Here is a 19,203-nt window from a genome sequence, read left to right as displayed (position 1 = left end):
TCGCTGAAGCTAGGATTTCATTTTTTTGTTGTATGTTTATTGTTATTTCAATAAGATCTCAATTATTGTTAGCTATTCTGTAAATAGCTTACTGAAACAAGTTTTGAATGAAATGAGACAAACGAGGGAATAAAACAAGGTTTTTAGAGATGAAATACTAGAATTAAAAAAAGAAAACAATAAGGTAAAGACAGAACTCGAGGAAACAAAGAAAAAGCTAAATATTTTGGAAATTAGGGTAGAACGGTGTGAAAATGAAATGAAGCAAAATAATCTAGTAATAACGGGTCCAAAAATAGATACGAATGATGAAGCTGCACTAAAAGAAAAAATGACAAACTTGAAATTAAGACATATCAAAGGGGAGAAGATTTTCATAAGCCAGGATGACAGTCTTAAAAAGAAATATTCAGAAGGAAATAGGAGCAAAGTGTAAGGAACTAAGAGACATGGGGAGAAATGTTAAAAGGGACTACAATGGATTAACCGTGGATGGTAATGAAAAATGGAGATGGTAACCATTGGAAACAAACTCGGCAATGGAAACGGTTAACGAAAACAAAATAACGTACACAAAAGAAAGAAGGAAAGAAGCTCAATAAGAAGAAAAGAACGAAACTTATTTGAATGATATCCTGGAATATTAGAACCATGCTAGCAGTAGGTAAAATGCAACAAATAGCCCTTGAAATGAAAAAATACGCACTAGAAATCCTAGCCCTACAGGAAATACGATGGAAGAAAGAAGGAAAAATTGAAAAGAAAAACTTTAGAATATAGGCATGGGATAAAAAAGTTTATTTGAAGAAAGTGTAATTTTTGGTCTTCTTAATGGTGGTACAGGTACAGGCTCGTTTTTTTAATATTGTATTTAATTATAGAGTAATTTCCACATAATAACATATGTCTCAAATTGGGCTCTGTACCGCCATTTTTTACTATATTACGAATATATGTGCCAAATATCTCGACAAAATATTCAAAATTGAAGCCGCAATCTTGGAACGCGTTTTCCGTTTTGATGACGCGCGACTGTAGCCTCTTAATATTATCGCTATTATATTTCATTTTTTTGTTGTATGTTTATTGTTATTTCAATAAGATCTCAATTATTGTTAGCTATTCTGTTGTTATAGTCCATAGTCATAACTGCCGTAAATATCGAAAAATTTTAAAAATTGGTGATCTATTTATGAACATAGTCTCCTTTTACCTTGATATACTTGACTCAGCGATGTTCCACCTTCTTTAACCCGTCTGAAAAATACATTTTCTCGAGGTCTGCAAAATAGGCTTCCGTGGCGGTGATGAACTCCTCATTCGACTTAAATTTCTGCCTGGCGACTGACTTTTTCGGTTTGGAAACAAAAACAAGCCGTACAGGGCCAAATCTGTCCTAAGATAACAATGTCAGTGAAGAAATTAAAAGAAGAAGAATGCTCGCCAAGTGTTACTATGGCTTAAGAAGACAGATAGCCTCAAAACTACCTAGAAAAATTAAATTTACTGTCTATAAAACACTAATAAGAAAAGTGCTAACATATGGTTCCGAAACTTGGTCACTTACACCGAATGACCAAGACCTGCTCAAAGGTTTGTGGCGCAGGCGTAACAACTTTGAGTTGTATAGAAGTTTTGGAGAACCTGACGTAAAATTTATTATGGTAAGACACCTTAGATGGATATGGCATGTAATAAGGACAGAATAAAAGTTTTTGGCCGAAGAGGGCCGATAAGACAACGAGCAAGTTGAATACCTAGACTTAGGTACCAAGACAACTTAGAGAATCATTTAAAATCTATTGGAATTAGAGCATGGAGAAGAGTTGCCAGAGACAAGGGCGAATGGATGATTGTTCTGAAGAAGGCTTTGTTTCATAAAGAGCTGTGACGCCACTGATGATGATGGCTGGGTCAAATCTAGAGAATGCGGTGGATAGAAGAACAGTTTGTAGCCTGATTCGACCAATTTGGACATGGCGACGGCGGAGGTGTAAGCCGGTGTGTTGTCATGGTGGAAGAGAACTTTTTTCTTTCGCAATTGGGACAGTTTTTTCTACAATTCGGTATCGAATGGGTCCAATAATGTGGCATAGTAAAACCCTGTGACCATTTTGCCCTTCTCCAGGAAGTTAATATACAGTCCGTCTGATTTACTTACCGTTGCACGTCATTATTTATGTTAGAGATCTAAGTTGACATTGTTGCCCAATTACAAAAAATTCTTGAATTCATTTTAAATCATATACATCACACAATTTTTGCGGAAGTGCATTATACAGCAAAACAAATTAATATTCAATGTAAATAAATAAAAACTTGAGAAATAAAAACAAGAATCAAGTTATAATCTTACGTTAAAGTACATAATAAAAACAGTAAATATAATGAAACAAATACTTATAGTAAAGAATATAAACATATATGAAGTGTCATCACAGCAACTGTCAAATAAATGTTACCAATTTTATGCCAAAATATCACCTTCGCTCGATTATAGTTACAGTGTATTCCGAACAAATGTGCTTCATAAAAACGCTTTATAATCCATTTATACAAATTAAACGAAACATATTATTGTATATTTCTTTAAGTTAACATTAATAGCAATCTTTAAATATTCTTTCTACGCGTATATAATAAAATTTGCCTAGTGGCTGTAACGCCAGTTTACTCGGCAAAGTGATTCTAAAAAAGAACACACCTACCGCCTAAATATTTCGTGTTGGTATCATGTGACGTCTCGGGCTATGACGCGGATGACGTGCAACGGTAAGTAAATTAGATGGAGTAATGGCGGAGTCTTCGCCGTCTTTGGAGCACGTTCGCTTGGTGATACCCACTCTATCGACTGTTCCTTGGTCTGTGGTGTATACCAGTGGAACCATGTTTCGTCGGCGGTAATGAAACAACGTAGAAACTCTTTTGAATTACGCTTAAACAGCCTCAGACACTGCTCTGAAGTGGTCTCATGGTTGCGCTTATTGTCTGGAGTGAGCATTAGTTTTACTAAAGTCTAGCCGCTGAAAAGATGGAATGATCGCGTTAACGGCTCGTACACTTAAACGTTCATCTCCAGATGTCACCAACTCTCAACAAAATCAAATTTTAAGCACTGCCTAACAAAATTCACCAGCGGAAGTGCAAAACACAAATAATGATGGTGTAAACAGTTTTTGTGTAAACGCAAAAGAGGGGTGGCTCTCCGACAGATGCAAAGAAATAGAAGACCTGAATAAAAAGTATGACAGCTTTAATTTACACAAAAAAATCAAAGAAATGACAGGTTCTAGAAAAAGCACAAGAACGAATACCCTTAAAAATGATAAAGGGGATATTATTACTGACGTGAAGGAGAGATTGTGTCACTGGACCAATTACATCCATTAACTATTTAATGATGAAAGAGGAGAACTGTCATTAGAAATCACAGAGGATACCGGACCACCAATATTAAGAAAAAAAGTCATCTATGCCATTAAAAACACGAAAGAGGGTAAAGCTACTGAACCAGATGATGTGCCCATCGAATTATTAAAACTTATTGATGAAGATGGTATTGATGTAATGGTTGAACTCTTTAACCTAATATATCAGACTGCCACAATCCCCAGACAATTTCTGCAATCGACCTTTGTAGCAATTCCCAAAGAGCCCAGTGCAACAAGCTGCTCGGATCACAGAACAATATCTTTAATGAGTCACACACTTAAAACATTTTTGAAAATAATACACAGCAGAATGATTAAAACTCTCGAATATGAAATCAGTGACACACAATTTGGCTTAAGAAATGGTATGAGCACACGAGATGCTTTGTTCGGCTTGAATGTGCTGGCCCAGAGATGCATGGACATGAATCAGGATATGTACTTATGTTTTGTAGACTTTGAAAAGGCATTTGATAAAGTTCAACATAAAAGGCTTGTAGATATATTAAAAAGCAAAAATATTGACAGTCGTGATATGAAAATTATATCTAATATATATTGGAATCAAACTGCAAAGGTAAGAGTTGACAACCAGGACACCCAAGATATCAAAATACAAAGAGGGGTCCGTCAGCGTTGCGTGCTGTCTACAGTGAAGCGGTATTTCAAGAAGCGCTCTCAGATTCAATAGAAGATATATCTATCAGTGGAGAAGTTTTGAACAACTTACGTTTTGCAGACGATACAGTAATAATAACGGATAACAACAATGATTTACAGAACGTAATGAAACGCCTTAATGAACGCTGTCATGAGCACGGACTGAAGATGAATTTAAAGAAAACTAAATGCATGATCATAGCTAAATCAGCACACGCAAATATCCAATTAACTATTGAAGATACTGTAATTGGGAGTGTGGATAACTACAAATACTTAGGAACATGGATAACATCAAATGTAGACCAAACCAAGGAAATTAAGACACGTATTGAAATAGCACGTGCATCATTCATTAAACTTAAAAAGTTTCTTTGTTTTCGGGATATAAGGTTAGAACTACGCCTAAGGATGCTTCGATGTTACGTGTTCTCTATTCTTCTTTATGGCTTGGAAGCGTGGATATTGAAACAAGTCTATTTGAATAATTTGGCCGCCTTTGAATTTTGGTGTTACAGAAGAATCCTACGAATATCATGGATTCAAAGAATGTCGAACGTGGAAGTAACTAGAAGGATAGGAAATCAACCGGAAATAATACTAACTATCAAAAGACGAAAACTTGAGTACTTAGGACATGTGATGAGGGGGCAAAAATACTCATTATTACAACTTATTATGCAAGGCAAAATCCGAGGAAAGCGAAATGTGGGAAGACGAAGAACATCCTGGCTTAAGAACTTACGTGAATGGTTCGAATGCAGAGCTATTTAGAGCGGCAGTCAACAGGGTCCGCATTACCATGGTGATTTCCAACCTTCGATAGAATATGGAACTTAAAGAAGAAGAAACAGTTTTTAGAAGGTCTGGCTTCGAACGACCGGTTCGGATGCTTGCATTGAGTGATCACGCTATCTTGTATTCCATCTTTTAAACGGCTCGAGTATGGTATCTCTGTGGTATCTGCTTGGATCTCTATTTTATATATATTTTTTTTATTTTTATAAAGCTTCTAAAAAATTGCTTTATGTTTTTAGCATTATAAATATAGTAGCCGGAAACACTACAGAGACTATAGAACGATCTGAAGCCGACATTCAAAAGGAAAAAAGAGATCTTGCTGTCGAGTTCATCTTCTGTTTAGTACTAATCGAGGTTTTGAAACAAATGGGATTACATCCAGGCCATGAAGATTTGGTGCAGTACATTGAAAATTTGGCATTGAAACATTTCAAACATCATGAAGGGTTTGTACATATTTTTTTAAATTAGATTTATTTAATTAAAATAAACATAGACGGTTGCGTTTCGATTCATGTTTCTAGGTTTATCCGTCATTAGATAGGCTTGTAAGAAGACTGAACTGAATCAAAACGCACCAACTAGTTGACAATTATTATCTTAAATTAAATTTTAAATTAGTGTTTTTTCTATATATTTTTAAGTTAGTGTTTTTCATCTTATCTGAAAATATCGTTATTTATTAAAAAATAATAATAAAAAAAGTAATGTCAGAAGTGGGATTGGAACCCACGCCCACAGAGTGGACCAGAACGCTCGCGCACCCGTTGAAACGGGCAAGGTAAACCTTGAGTCTGGCGCCTTAGACCGCTCGGCCATCCTGACATGTGCCTGGGGCAATACTTTTTGATTTGGCAAAACATTGGGGAACACTACCTACACACAACCAAAATTATTATGGAATCATCTGATATTTCTTATTGTTTCCATGGAATTAAATAAAACAACACAAGAAGTCAACAATATTTATTTTATAGCAATTTAATCACCAATAAATAAAAATGAAAGAAAACAATATAAAGTCTTGAAATAACAAATTGAAACTATTTGTTTTAAAGGCTTATATTATATATATCATGAAAAATTTCAATGCAAAACGAATAATGTTCAAATTTATGCATTTATGTTTTTTAGTAGTCAGTGTCCCTTGGTAGCCCGATCAAGGAACACAAAATTTTACGAAAACCTCCAAAAAAAATAAAGGAAGGATGAAAATTTGGGAATAGGTAGTTGAAATTGTCTATTATTGTATAAGAAAAAGTTTACAATTCTACATCCCCTCCATTTTACAAAAATTGAAAAATACGGGGTGAAAAAAATTTTCTCGGGCGTGAAAAAAATACGTTCAAAATAAGTCCGGAATTGGATATAATGGCTAATTCTGAGCAACTTTTGTTCTATAAAGTTTTTTTACAAAGTCAATACTTTTCGAGTTATTTGCTAGTGAATATGTTCATTTTTAACAAAAAAAACATGTTTTTCGACGGTTTTTCAGAGATAACTCAAAAAGTAAGTATTTTAGCGAAAAAAATATTGTATAAATATATAGTAAAAATATAGCTTATAAATAATTGAAAAAAATGGTGTATGAATTGCAGCTAATGAAAAGTAGGTTCTTCTTCGTCAAATTCCAAATCGGGTATTTCAATGTGAAATAACCAAAAAACAGAGTAATTTTCTGGGAAAATTTATTACTTTTTTAAAGTGTTTAAAAAAAGGTTTATTTTTGTTTTTTAAAAAACTTCTAATATTAAAAGTAAGTGAGTTACGCTCAAAATATTGTTGGTCCCTTTTATTTTTTGGTAACAAAATGGCGAAAATCACCCCCTAATTAGCTTCTCAAATAAAATTAATCGTTACCGCTTCACAAGGTACTTTATTTATGTATTATTTATATTATCTATAAGTTTCATTGGTTTAAAGTGCTCAGTTTTGAAAAAATGGGGTTTAAAATAAACATTTTCTTTAAATTTGAAAAAAAAATCGGAATTGTTCATGGAATTAACTTAAAAATTATTAGTAATACCAAAAATCTCAAAGAGTAATAAAATGTACCTGTTCCTTTTCTGAATATTTTTGAGTTTTTGTTTTCTTGTTAGACAAAAATTGGTTGTGCTAGGGCTGCTCCAAATTTGCCTAAACTCGTGATTAGTTACTCGGTCAAGCCATTTTAACTATATCTTTTTCAAAAAGAAGCACTTTGAACCGATGAAACTTACAGATCATATAAATAATACATAGACAAAGTAACTTGTGAAGTGGTAATGATAAATTTTATTTATGATGTTAATTAGGGGGTGATTTTCTTGACTTTTTTACCAAAAAATAGAAGGGACCAACAGTATTTTGAGCCTAACTCACTTACTTTTAATGTTACAAGTTTTTTTTAACAAAAATAAACCTTTCTAAATACTCAATCTAAATACTGAATACTTTCTAAACAGTCAATACTCGAGGAACAATAATTAATAAAAGCGTGCAAATACTAGCATTTGCAGATGATGTTGACATAATCGCAAGATCAAGAAGAGAAATGATAGAGGCATTCAATCAAATAGAACGAGCTGCACAAAATAGTGGCCTTAAAATCAACCAGAACAAAACAAAATATATGCAGGTAAGTAAAAACACAGAAATAAGGCAGCCACAAAATATAACAATAGGAGAATACAACATTGAGGGGGTAAAAAACTTTACATACTTGGGATCCCTAGTCACATCTGATAATAACGTAGCAGAGGAAGTGAAGAGGCGAATATTTATTGCCAATAAAAGTTACCATGGCTTAATTCGGCAACTAAGATCAGACAACGTCGCAAGGAAAACAAAATGCCAAATATACAAAACCCTAATAAGACCGGTACTCACATACGGCTCAGAAACCTGGACACTCACTAAAAGAGAGGAAACATTGCTAGCCACCTTTGAAAGAAAAATCTTGCGACACATATATAAGGGCACAAAGGACAATGGAATTTGGCGAAGAAGGTACAACTTTGAACTATACGAAATATACCAGGATCCGGATATCATAACATTCATTAAAATAGGACGGCTGCGTTGGATGGGACATGTCGAAAGAATGGAAGAAGGCGAAATACCAAACAAAATATTCAAACAGATGCCAGTAGGAAAAAGAACAAGAGGAAGACCGAAGCTGAGATATTTAGAACAAATAGAAAATGATATAAAAACCTTAAAAATAAAAAACTGGAGAAAAAAAGCACGAAACAGATCAGAGTGGAGAAGAATCCTGGAACAGGCCAAGACCCAAAAAGGGCTGTCGAGCCAATGATGATGATGATGAAACCTTTCTAAACACTTCAAAAAAGGTAAATGAATTTTCCCCGAGAAGTGCTTCGTATTTGGGTTATTTCACATTGAAATATTCTATTTAGAATTTTCATTAGCTGCAACTCTGCTGCTACTGGGTCTACAGACCTCATGTATATGGTTCTTTTCATGAGCATTTTTCAGTGCGTCACAGTTTTTCGATTTCTCTCTAACGCATTAAATTGTAAAACGCACGTCGCTGATTACATTTCGTCGGTGACATTTATAACATTTAATCTAGTTGTCAATAGATGGCGCTAATAATATAATATTAAATAATATTATATTATTCTATATAAAAAAAATTTAATCTGTACCTACAATTTATAAGACTATACAAATCAAAGAAGATACCATTTTATAAATGCAATAAACACAATTGATTTGTTTTTATACCAAATTGCAAATAAAATGTAACAACTGTCAGATTTAACTAAAATGTCATGTTAGAATAAATGTCATAAATGTGTATTTATCACGGACTAACCTTTTTTTCTATCATTTGTGACGCACTGAAAAATGCTCATGAAAAGAACCATACACCATTTATTTCAATTTTTTATGAGCTATATTTTTGCAAAGAATATTTTTTCGCTAAAATACTTACTTTTTGAGTTATTTCCGAAAAACCGTTCAAAAACATGTTTTATTTTGTTAAGAGGATCGGTACGTATTTTCGGCTGCAATGCTATTCAAATGGGGATTCATTTTTTTCGAATCCTGAGAAAACTAATAAGTATTTTTGAAAAATTTAAACGCAGAATGAAAGATTACGTTATTAGCGATGGCCGAAAGTCCCTGAGAACTTCTATAATGTTTATTTTAATAAGTTACAGGGGTGAAAAACTAAGAGAAAATTTAGTGTGATTTTTAATTTCAAATATATCATTCAAAATAAACTTTTTATTTATTCTAAGGGACTTTCGGCCCTCGGTAATAATTTACTCTTTCATTCTGCGTTTAAATTTTTCAAAAATATTTATTGGTTTTTTCAGGATTCGAAAAAAATGAACACAATGCCGTGGTAATATTTTCCAAATCTATCTTTGTCTTACAACGCACTCAACGCACTCAGAATATAATATTGTCAGCATATATTGTCAGTCAGACACTGACAATAAGTGACAATTTTAAATATTTGACAATGCATCGGGAATATGTTGAGTTATTGATTAAATATTATTGATATATAGTGTATTTGATAAATAATTGATTTAAGACGTGAACTTAATAAAAAGTTATTTATTGTGTATTATTTGTGGAAGATCCAAGCAGAGAATACATCAGGATAATATATTCTGTGATCCAAGTATTTTGTTTTTAAAGATGTTCAAAATTGTAAGCGTTCCATAACAAAATATTATTAAAAAATCACTTTAACACTTTTCCTCTTTTCTCGATTGAGTATTAGTCTTTGTTGTACAAATAAATTATTACAATCACTGAATACATAGTTAGTGAAAAAATTATTACATTTATTAACTGAATTAATAATTTGCAATTATAAAAATAACAGTTATCCAAAAACATTCAAAACCCATCTCTTTAAATTAATGATGACATTTTCAAGTAGAATGACATTCTAGTAATGTTTACATATCCATACCAGTGTGAATTTTACTACACGTAATTTGTCGTGTAAAGACAGAAAAAGTAGGGATACCCATAAAATATTTGCAAATTATGTACCCATAGCCTTAAACATGAACATATTTACTCACAAATAACTCGAAAAGTATTGTAAAATGGTGGGGATGTAGAATTGTAAACTTTTTCTTATATAATAATAGACAATTTCAACTCCCTATTCCCAAATTTTCATCCTTCCTTTATTTTTTTTTTGGGGGTCAGATTGTTCTTTGATCATGCTATGGACTTTGAGTCCACACTAAAAAAAATATTACCGTGTTCATGTCGAGTCGTACAACTTTTCTCAGAGCCCGTTCACATGACAGGCGCTTAACGCGCGTGTTGATAACGCGCGATTACAACTACATGCATTTTACTTGAGACCGTTCACATGCTAACGCGCGTTTTAGGTCATTAGAACGCGCGTTGGCATGTGAACGACCGTTCACATGCATGCGAACGGTCTCAAGTAAAATGTATGTAGTTGTAATCGCACGTTACCAAAACGCGCGTGAACATTCGTTCACATGCCAACGCGCGTTTTAATGACCTAAGACGCGCTTTAGCATGTGAACGGTCTTACCGACAATTAGTGATGTAAGAAGAGAATATTCTCGGCCAGAATATTCTCTTCACAGTTGTTGCGTCCTTAACCGTGCTAAGACGATACGCAAAAAAGAAAAATGGAAAATGTGGATACGGCTTTTCTAAGTAAACGCGAAACAATGGGTAATTATGGAAATAATGCTAGACAATTATTTGTTTAAGAATTTTACAAGAATGTCAAAAAGTGATTTCGAACTATTAATAAATATGATAGTGCCAAGAATAGAGAAGAAAGATCATGAGAATCATGAGAACATAAGAAACGCAATACCAATCTCAACAAGATGTACTAAAAGTTTTAGTTTAATGTATTTATTCAGGGTGCACTACTCTTCCATTTGTCAATATATAATATAATAACTTAATATAATATAATAACTTAACTTATAAGTTATTATAATATAATAACTTAACTTAATATAATATAATAACTTTGTCAATACTTTAAACAAAAACACTCCCATCAGTAAAATTTGGAATTTTGTTAATAAACTAGTGAATAAAAATTATCACTCAAGAAGATATCCTCTATCAAATGAACTAATAGAACAGTTACTCGACAAATTTGCTCCGCCATATGTTTATCTTCCTATTCAGAATAACAGTCAAACTTATAAATACAATATTTTCGAGAAAAGTTTTGATATGGAAGAATTTGAGGCTGCACTCAAGTCTTCTAATTCCTCAGCTTCGGGGCGCGATCAAATTACTTATAACATTATATATGAATTACCTCTTATAGGTAAACAAAGTCTACTAACAGTTTTCAACGATTGGCTTTTCAATGGAAAATATGTAGATCATATGAAAGAAATAGTTATCTGTTTAATTCTTAAACCTAATAAAGATAAAACACTCTCCTCTTCGTATAGACCGATATCATTAATGTCTTGCATATGTAAGACATTCGAAAGACTGATTAAGACTAGGTTAGAATGGCTTATAGAACATTATAGTATTCTCCCAAGTACACAATATGGATTTAGGTCTGGTGTTGGAACACTTGATGCAATATCATATTTAGTCACAGACGTTCAAATGACGTTTTCCAGAAACAACTATCTTGCTCGTTTGTTTTTAGACCTAAAAGGGGCATATGATTCTGTTGATTTAACCATGTTGCATAAAAAACTTTATGATATGGGATTACCTCAAAATATAGCTTCTAATATTGTTCATCTTTATAATAATCGTGTTATATATATTAAAGATCATTTAAACCAACTACATGGTCCTAGAATAGCTCATACAGGTCTACCACAAGGATCAGTTTTAAGTCCGCTATTGTTCAACATATTTTCAGCAAGTATTCATGGCATTTTTGATAATTCAATTAATTGCATTCAATACGCCGATGACATATGCATCTATACAGAGCGTAACTCGTATACTGATTGCCTGGAGGCTCTGGACTTCATCATGCATAAGGTTAATAATTGGGTAATAAATCATGCGCTGACCATTTCCCCTGACAAATCAGCCATAATGATATTCACTAAACATAGGATTCGTACGCCTGACAAAATAAAACTGTCTGGATATGATATACATATTGTCAAAGAATACAAATATCTTGGCATTCTTCTTGATCCGAAACTTTTATGGTCAAAACATGTTAAATATATAAAAAGCAGAAGTGAAAAAGGTATTAATATCCTTAAATGTGTCACTAATCGTAGATGGGGTGCTGACCCTAAAGTTGCACTGATGTTTTACAGAGCCTACGTGCGATCTATTGTACACTATGGTTGCATTCTGTATGGTGCTGCCAGTAAAACAAATTTGGACTTCATTAAATTGGATGGTCCGAGAAGTTAGCCACATTAGATTTTCATAGAACGTTGAATTGAAGTTTGACAGTGTTGCCATGTGATTATAATGTATATAATGTATAATATGTTGCACGCTTCAAATATACAGAGAAAGCTTTGAAAACTATCTTTTTTACATTATCTTGTGGATTTTGCTATTTTTTAATGTATGTAAAATACGAACGAATAAATATTTGTTGTTTGTTTTGATATTAATTGCAGTTAATTATTAGAAATTGTTTTGTGGCAATTGTCCTGATAGGTTACTGAGTAGATTTGGCAATAGAGTGAGAACGTTTAAATTTGCGTTTGCCAGATTGCACAGATGTTCCGCAGATATCCATTTTATGACTTTCTTTTTATTATATTATATTTCTTTTTATTATTTGAAATGAATGTACCTGAAATGCTTTTAGTTACTGAAAAGTGTTTACTTCGTCAGTACGTTATTTTTGTGTTCATTTTGTATTTTTTAAAATATTAAAATGCCTACAACTATTGTAGCACGCGAAAGACTTTGGAACATATCGCAAATGCGGGAAGAGCGATTCACTTTAGATTCACATATATTTCTTTTAATTAATTATTAATGTTCTGACAGTTTTATGTAAATTATTTATACTTATTACAAATAGCAATTTTTTTAATTTCTGCGTTTGTCGGTTTGATAAATAAAACACATTATTATCGCGATATTTGTCATTTCAAATAAGTACTTTAATTAATAATAATAAACATTACATTATAATACACAACACTAATTTACATTTGTTACCAGGTTGACGTTTTGTTATGGAATTATAATACATACCTATTATATATTTATACAAAAAAAATATATACCTACCCTTTACCCATATAAATAGTTACCACTTCCATTTTAGACAAATTATATATTTTTCCTATAATAGTACTGTGGACTTGTATGTTGTATATCTGTATTTTTAGTTGCATATAGTCTGGAGCCTGTATCACAGCTTTATTATTTCTGTGGACTTGTATATCTGTATTTTCAGTTGCATATATTCTGGAGTCTCTTATTATCACAGCTTTTTAATATTTTTGTCTTTAATGAATGTTAGAGTTTTTTCGATTGCTATAAGTTCAACTGAAAAGATGCTATGTAATAATATTACTAGATAATCTGTAATTATTGTATTGGCGAATTTATTCTTTACACAAATCTTATTTTTATATAGATAATAAATAAAGTATATAGTAAAATCTTAAAGCAGCAGAATTTTACTTACTTTGCACTTTATTTTACAAATTTCATTTTCATATAGATTATAATAAACAAAAAATATATAGTAAAATCTTGAAGCAGCAGAATTTTACTTATTTTACACTTTTTAACTTTATTATTGATACTAAAATCTTGGTATTTCGAGATAATTAGAGAACATTAAAAATTTTGTCGTTATTTTATCTACATAGTTAATGTTTTACATTTATTGTCAATAAATAAATTAATAAAAACATATCACATGCTCTTTCCCGATTTATTCTAAGAACACATGGCAACACTGTTAGGCCTTCATTTCCTTGTATCTGTAGCTAACTTCTCGGACCCCGCAATTTAATGAAGTCCACAAATTTATTGACTGTAGACCGCATTCAGTTCAAATGTCTAAGAATATGCTTGGGCACTATGAAGTCTACTCCTAGCCCTGTTCTACTTGCTGAAAGTAACGAAATGCCTCTTCAAAATCGTCGAGAAATGATGGCAATTAAACATATTTTGAAGTTAAGATTAAACAATAATAATCTACTTAGACAACTGTATGAGTTATCAACTGAAAATCTTTCAAATAATTATTGGCGCATAAAAAATTCTCCCCCACTTGCTGATGCTTTCTTAGAAACCTACGATTATTCTAACATCTATGGTAGGGAAAAAAGATTACCAATATATAGAGGTGATTTTCAGGTAATGTTAAATAAACCAAAAGTCATTATACCAAAGTTCACAGAATCTACAGAAATAAATTCTGTCTTACTTAAATCCATATTGAGTGACTATAATGATCACGTTAAAATGTATACTATCAAATACAAAAATTGTAGAAAGTGACGCATACTTTAAATGTGGACCTTTGCGGGTCCAAGGGGAAAGGAAACCGATGAGTCATGGGCGTGCGGTTATTATTAAAAAAAGAATAAGAATTTTAGAACGAATTGATCGTCATAAAAATTATTTTCTTATTTTATAGATTTCTTATATGAAGAAAACGGTGCTACTATAGTATGCGGTCTACCCTGGGGATGCGATCTGCCTGTGAATATCATTATAGTGTTTTGTGGCTTCTTCCCAACTAAAATAGTAAATTGATATGGCAAAGTATAATTTATAAAGTTAAAATAATAATTCTTCCGATTTATGGGTTTCATTTACTTGGTAAAAAATTTTTTGTCGGCACAGTATACCTGTGCCGCTAAACGATAATCTTTTCTCAGAGAAGAGTTTTACACACAATAATGAAAATCTTTACAAAGTGAATAAAATTCATAAATCAGAAGAATTATTATTTTAATTTTCCAAATTAATACTTTGTCATATCAATGTACTATTTTAGTTGAGAATATTCCCAACAAAAATAGTAAATTAATATGACAAAGTATTAATTTGTAAAATTAAAATAATAATTCTTCTGATTTATGCGTTTTTATAACTTTGTAAAGATTTTATACCGGCACTTTAATATAATACAGGTTATACCCCGCAACCAACGGTAGACCGCGAGGTATAACAGAAACGCGACGATAGACCGCATATTATAGTAGCACCAAGCAAGCAATTTGATTCAACCCAGCCTGAGAGACTTGCTCAGCCCTTGATGACATTCGGGTGTAACAATTCATTGGAGCGAGGTAAAACTCGAGTAAAACAGGAGACACTCTACCGCGCTCCAATGCTCCAGACCATCCCTTTCCCCCCTATAGCACTCTGATGCGCGATCTATCAGCCAAATGCTCTTCACGTGGGAGTTTTGCGTAACAGAACTCCAACGTGGTGCCCTAATCGATTGCAAATTCAGGCTAGCGTGAGGCGCTTTAATCTTGTTTCATCTAGTGACTTATCCGCGTAACTAAAATTGCTTGCTTGGGCCCCAAGCTTCTGCTCTGGGCTAGGCCCGGATCAGAGACTTGGTGCTCAAGGGTTTGGGCCCTACGAGCCCGTGTTTTTTGCTGTTTTTTTTTTGTTAATTTTTTTGGCGGCTTGCGCCGGTTTTTGTTAGTAATTTTTTAATTTTTTTGGAGGCCGAAGCCGTTTTTTGTTTTTTTTTAATTTTTTTGGTAGTATGTCTCTGAAAAATAAAATCTGATTAATGGGGCCTAAACAGTGTTGCGCTTATCTACGTTGATAGAGATAAATATAAAAAATATGTTCAAATAAAAACTTACGTTATATATCACCTAATCCGAGTCATCTATGTCGTCTTCAGATTCATCACTAGTATCTTCACCTAGATGCACAACTATTGGTTCAATGGTAATTTCAATGAAGTTATCAAGGTTCCACATTTTCTTTTCTTCTTTCACTACATGTTCGATACATTTTATCCACGATTGTGAGGTCACATTGCTGACGGCACCATTAAGTAGATTTTTAACATAATTTAATTTATAAGTAAAATTGTTCCTTGCTACTTCATTTTTTATTTGAGCCCATATAAGTTCTATCGGATTTAATTCTCAATGGTATGGCGGCAATCGAAGTACAATTACGCCTCGTTCTCGCGCCATTTCATCTACTAGGGTAAGGTGGGGCACATTGAAACAAAAAATACTATTTTTAGACTAAAAACTTATGTATTATAATTTATAATATCTTTTTAGTAGGATTGTATATTTGCATGTATTGGACATATATTACTGGTTTGAAATCAGGAAAAAAGTAAAAACCTGATTTTTGATACCTATTTTTAAAAATCGTGTTTTTTGTTTCACTGTTCCCCAGTCGTGGGGTAGTATGAAACAAAGCAATGGGCACAGTGAAACATTAGGAATTTTCTAATAATAAAGTAAAATGAGCTTTAAAACACAAATTTTTATTAAGAAATAATATGATTACAAATAAAGCTATATCCACCTATATATTAACGTACATCTAAATTTGAGAATGACATTTCAAAAATTAGATAACTTTGTGTTCTTTTGGTTCCTTGTTTCTTTTCTGGATTAGGTAATATTAATTTAACATCCTTAATATTAACGAATGCAATGTCTTCAACTAGGGGATAGGAAAAAGCTCGAGCCACTTTGGCACTTTTTCTTAAAAATGAAATTTCTACTTCATCTTCGTCATTTTTTTCTTTAGTCACTCGGCCAACATAATAAAACTTTTTATTATCTGTAAATTCAACCAATACAAATTCATTTACTCTTAGAAACTCTACTGGAGTAAAAGATAATTCTACAGCATTTTCCTGTTCTATATCATCAGGGTCAAATGACCCTCCACTTGAGGAAGTAGCTGACCAATCATCAAGTGGATCGTCTTCATCACTGGACTCTTGGATAAATATTTTTTTTGTTGCTTCTTTTCTTTTAGGAATGCTGATTTTAGAATTTTTGGCAGCAGCTTCAGATGCTGCGTTCTCAATTAGATTTTTTTCAGGAGTATCCGTTGCGATCATGCTTCTTCCAGATTTCCTTTTCCTCCCAATCGCCTTTCTAGGGCCAGCTTTTGGATACCCTTTGAATTCCGCAGGACTTCTAAAAGTTTTATTATCAATTGTTTTCATTTCACTTGTGTTTTGCAAAACATGTTGGGATTTATGCAGTGAAGGCTCTTCATTTGATTGTTATGATGGACCAGCGAGTGGTGGGGGATCGATAAGATCAATTTCGGTTGAATGTTCAGGATTTGGTCTGTCAGTTACAAAACTAGACATATAGTCGGCTTCAGTAAATAAATCGCGGTTATAAGGAAAAATTCCAGTTTTCCTAAATCCATTGACAATTGTTGTTGGTATCATAGTTTTTTGATGTGCTTCATTTACACAACCAGCAATGTTATATATTGAGAAAACCTTTCCTGGATTTTGTTTTTGCCAGGAATCTACGGCAGCAGCATAGTATGTTTTGAATGGAGCATAACATGAAACATCCAGTGGTTGTAACTTTCCACTGCAATGGGGTGGAAGTGTGACTATTGTTACACCATTTTCTTTAGCTAGATTTATGACTTCAATGCATATATGGCTGTGATGGTTATCCATTATTAGTAACGTTGGGTTTTCTTTTGAAGACAATGTATGTTTAATAAAATGCTTAATGACTTGAGGGAAAATATCCGCAGTCATCCACCCACTTTTAGTCGCCAATCCTAAAGATCCTGGTGGGCCGTTTATTAACATATGGTCTTTGAATTTTACACGGGGAAAAACGAGAGCCGGCGGTATTGTATTCCCAGATGCACTTATATAACAGCAAGTTGTCAATAGTGTACCTTTTTCTCCAGCCGCTATAGTGGATACCCCCCTAGATCCCTTTTCTGCGATTACTTTGACAGATTTATTTACTACTGTAGAGGTGGCAGTTTCATCTAAATTCCATATCCTTGAACCATCTGCAAAACTTGTTGAACGTTGTAAGGCTACTTCAAGATTATCGTAGAAAGTATTAACGGTATGCCGATTAAATGATGTGCAGCGAGAAAGAGAACACTTCTCAGGTTGTCTTTTGGACAATGTTGTATTTCTTTTTAAAAAACCTAACTTGGAGGTACATTTATCTCATTTATCATAGCCATTTCATATGCCAGGTCACGTGTATCACGTGTTGATTTTCCGTAGCACATTTTGGAACAGATCAATAAATACTCTGATAAAAGTTTTTCTTGTTCGGCAGTGAATATTAAACGGGAATTATACTTAGGAGTAAAACGAATTTTCATATTAGATCCTTCATCGTTAGCAGCTTTTTGCTTTTTTACATACCTGTAAAAGAAAAACATATTAAAGGTAATTATACATAGGTATGTACATACATAATCTTTATTTCTTTTACCGGCTGACGCCAGTGTCGAAAAACAAATTTTACATTTCTGAAATAAATATAAACTCCTATATCTACATACGGCATAATTAAAATATAAAAATAAATTATAACTCTTTTATCGTCTTTAGTGAGACTGCAGTATAAGTTCTTCTCCATTCCCTTCTATTGTTTGTCAAAGTTTTTGCTTGCCTGAAGTCTATATTTCTTTTGGTTAACGCCTTCTCTATAGTGTTGTTCGATGTTGGCTGAGGTCTGCCTGTTTTTCTTTTGCCTTGCGCCTTTCCCAGACTAAAGGTAATTATATCAATTTATAATATAAATTATTACTCACCTAAATAATGTAACAAAACTAACATTACATTCGTCTGCTGCTCTTCTTAAGCTAATTTTATTTTCGAGAATAAGTTTAACAGCTCTCTCCATTTGTTCGTCGGAGAACTGTCCAATATTGGTTTTTCTTACACGGTTTCTCATTTTTTCTCTATAAAACAAAATAATTTGCTTTATATAAATATTAATCATATTACTATTGAATTATTTATGTGTTTTGGGGCACAGTGAAACATGTTTCAGTGTGCCCCATAAAATTTGTTTCACTCAACCCCAAGACAAACGCACGTGTTAACATGCATCTCATTCGACAACTATCAGACTTAATAACAAGAATAATATGGCAATTCATGTCTTATACCTATTCGTTTTACATACCCAAGAAAGAAATTTGAGTTTAAAAAAAACAAAAAAGTTGCAAATAATAAATTATTCGTTATAATATTTACTTTACTCACCCAAAATCCAACACCATCAACTTTCAATCACTAAACAACTGAACTAAACAAACCTTTTAACATCTGGCTGACCTTGTACACAGGTCGGTGTTGCCACACGAAGTTGTTTGCATTTTTAAGAATAACCTCCCGCGAAAT

At 32.8% G+C, this 19,203-nt stretch overlaps 2 protein-coding genes and 1 non-coding gene across 5 annotated transcripts in view; 1 reads left to right on the top strand and 2 right to left on the bottom strand.

Annotated features, from left to right (window-relative positions):
- Positions 1–19,203, top strand: part of LOC114324528 (protein furry) — a 274,530-nt gene that overhangs the window by 26,447 nt on the left and 228,880 nt on the right. For both annotated transcript variants that reach the window (XM_028272390.2, XM_028272389.2), the window contains exon 5: positions 5,129–5,338. In XM_028272390.2, the coding sequence (XP_028128191.2) occupies positions 5,129–5,338 (210 nt within the window). The remainder of the gene's footprint in view (positions 1–5,128; positions 5,339–19,203) is intronic.
- Positions 5,601–5,717, bottom strand: Trnal-caa (transfer RNA leucine (anticodon CAA)). The gene is made up of 2 exons: positions 5,680–5,717; positions 5,601–5,645 (listed from the first exon to the last, which is right to left on the bottom strand). It is a non-coding gene; the product is annotated as a tRNA-Leu (tRNA).
- LOC126885927 (uncharacterized) lies at positions 16,238–18,758 on the bottom strand. 2 transcript variants are annotated; one of them, XM_050652745.1, is made up of 2 exons: positions 18,609–18,758; positions 16,238–18,216 (listed from the first exon to the last, which is right to left on the bottom strand). In XM_050652745.1, exon 2 carries the CDS (start codon positions 17,017–17,019, stop codon positions 16,372–16,374), a length of 648 nt encoding a protein of 215 aa, XP_050508702.1. In that variant the 5' UTR covers positions 17,020–18,216; positions 18,609–18,758; the 3' UTR covers positions 16,238–16,371. Both variants share the same exon structure in this region, with proteins under 2 accessions (XP_050508702.1, XP_050508703.1).

Source organism: Diabrotica virgifera, chromosome 6 (assembly GCF_917563875.1).
Source record: "Diabrotica virgifera virgifera chromosome 6, PGI_DIABVI_V3a".
NCBI classification, from domain to species: Eukaryota; Metazoa; Arthropoda; class Insecta; order Coleoptera; family Chrysomelidae; genus Diabrotica; species Diabrotica virgifera.
This window is presented reverse-complemented; position numbering and strand designations above follow the sequence as displayed.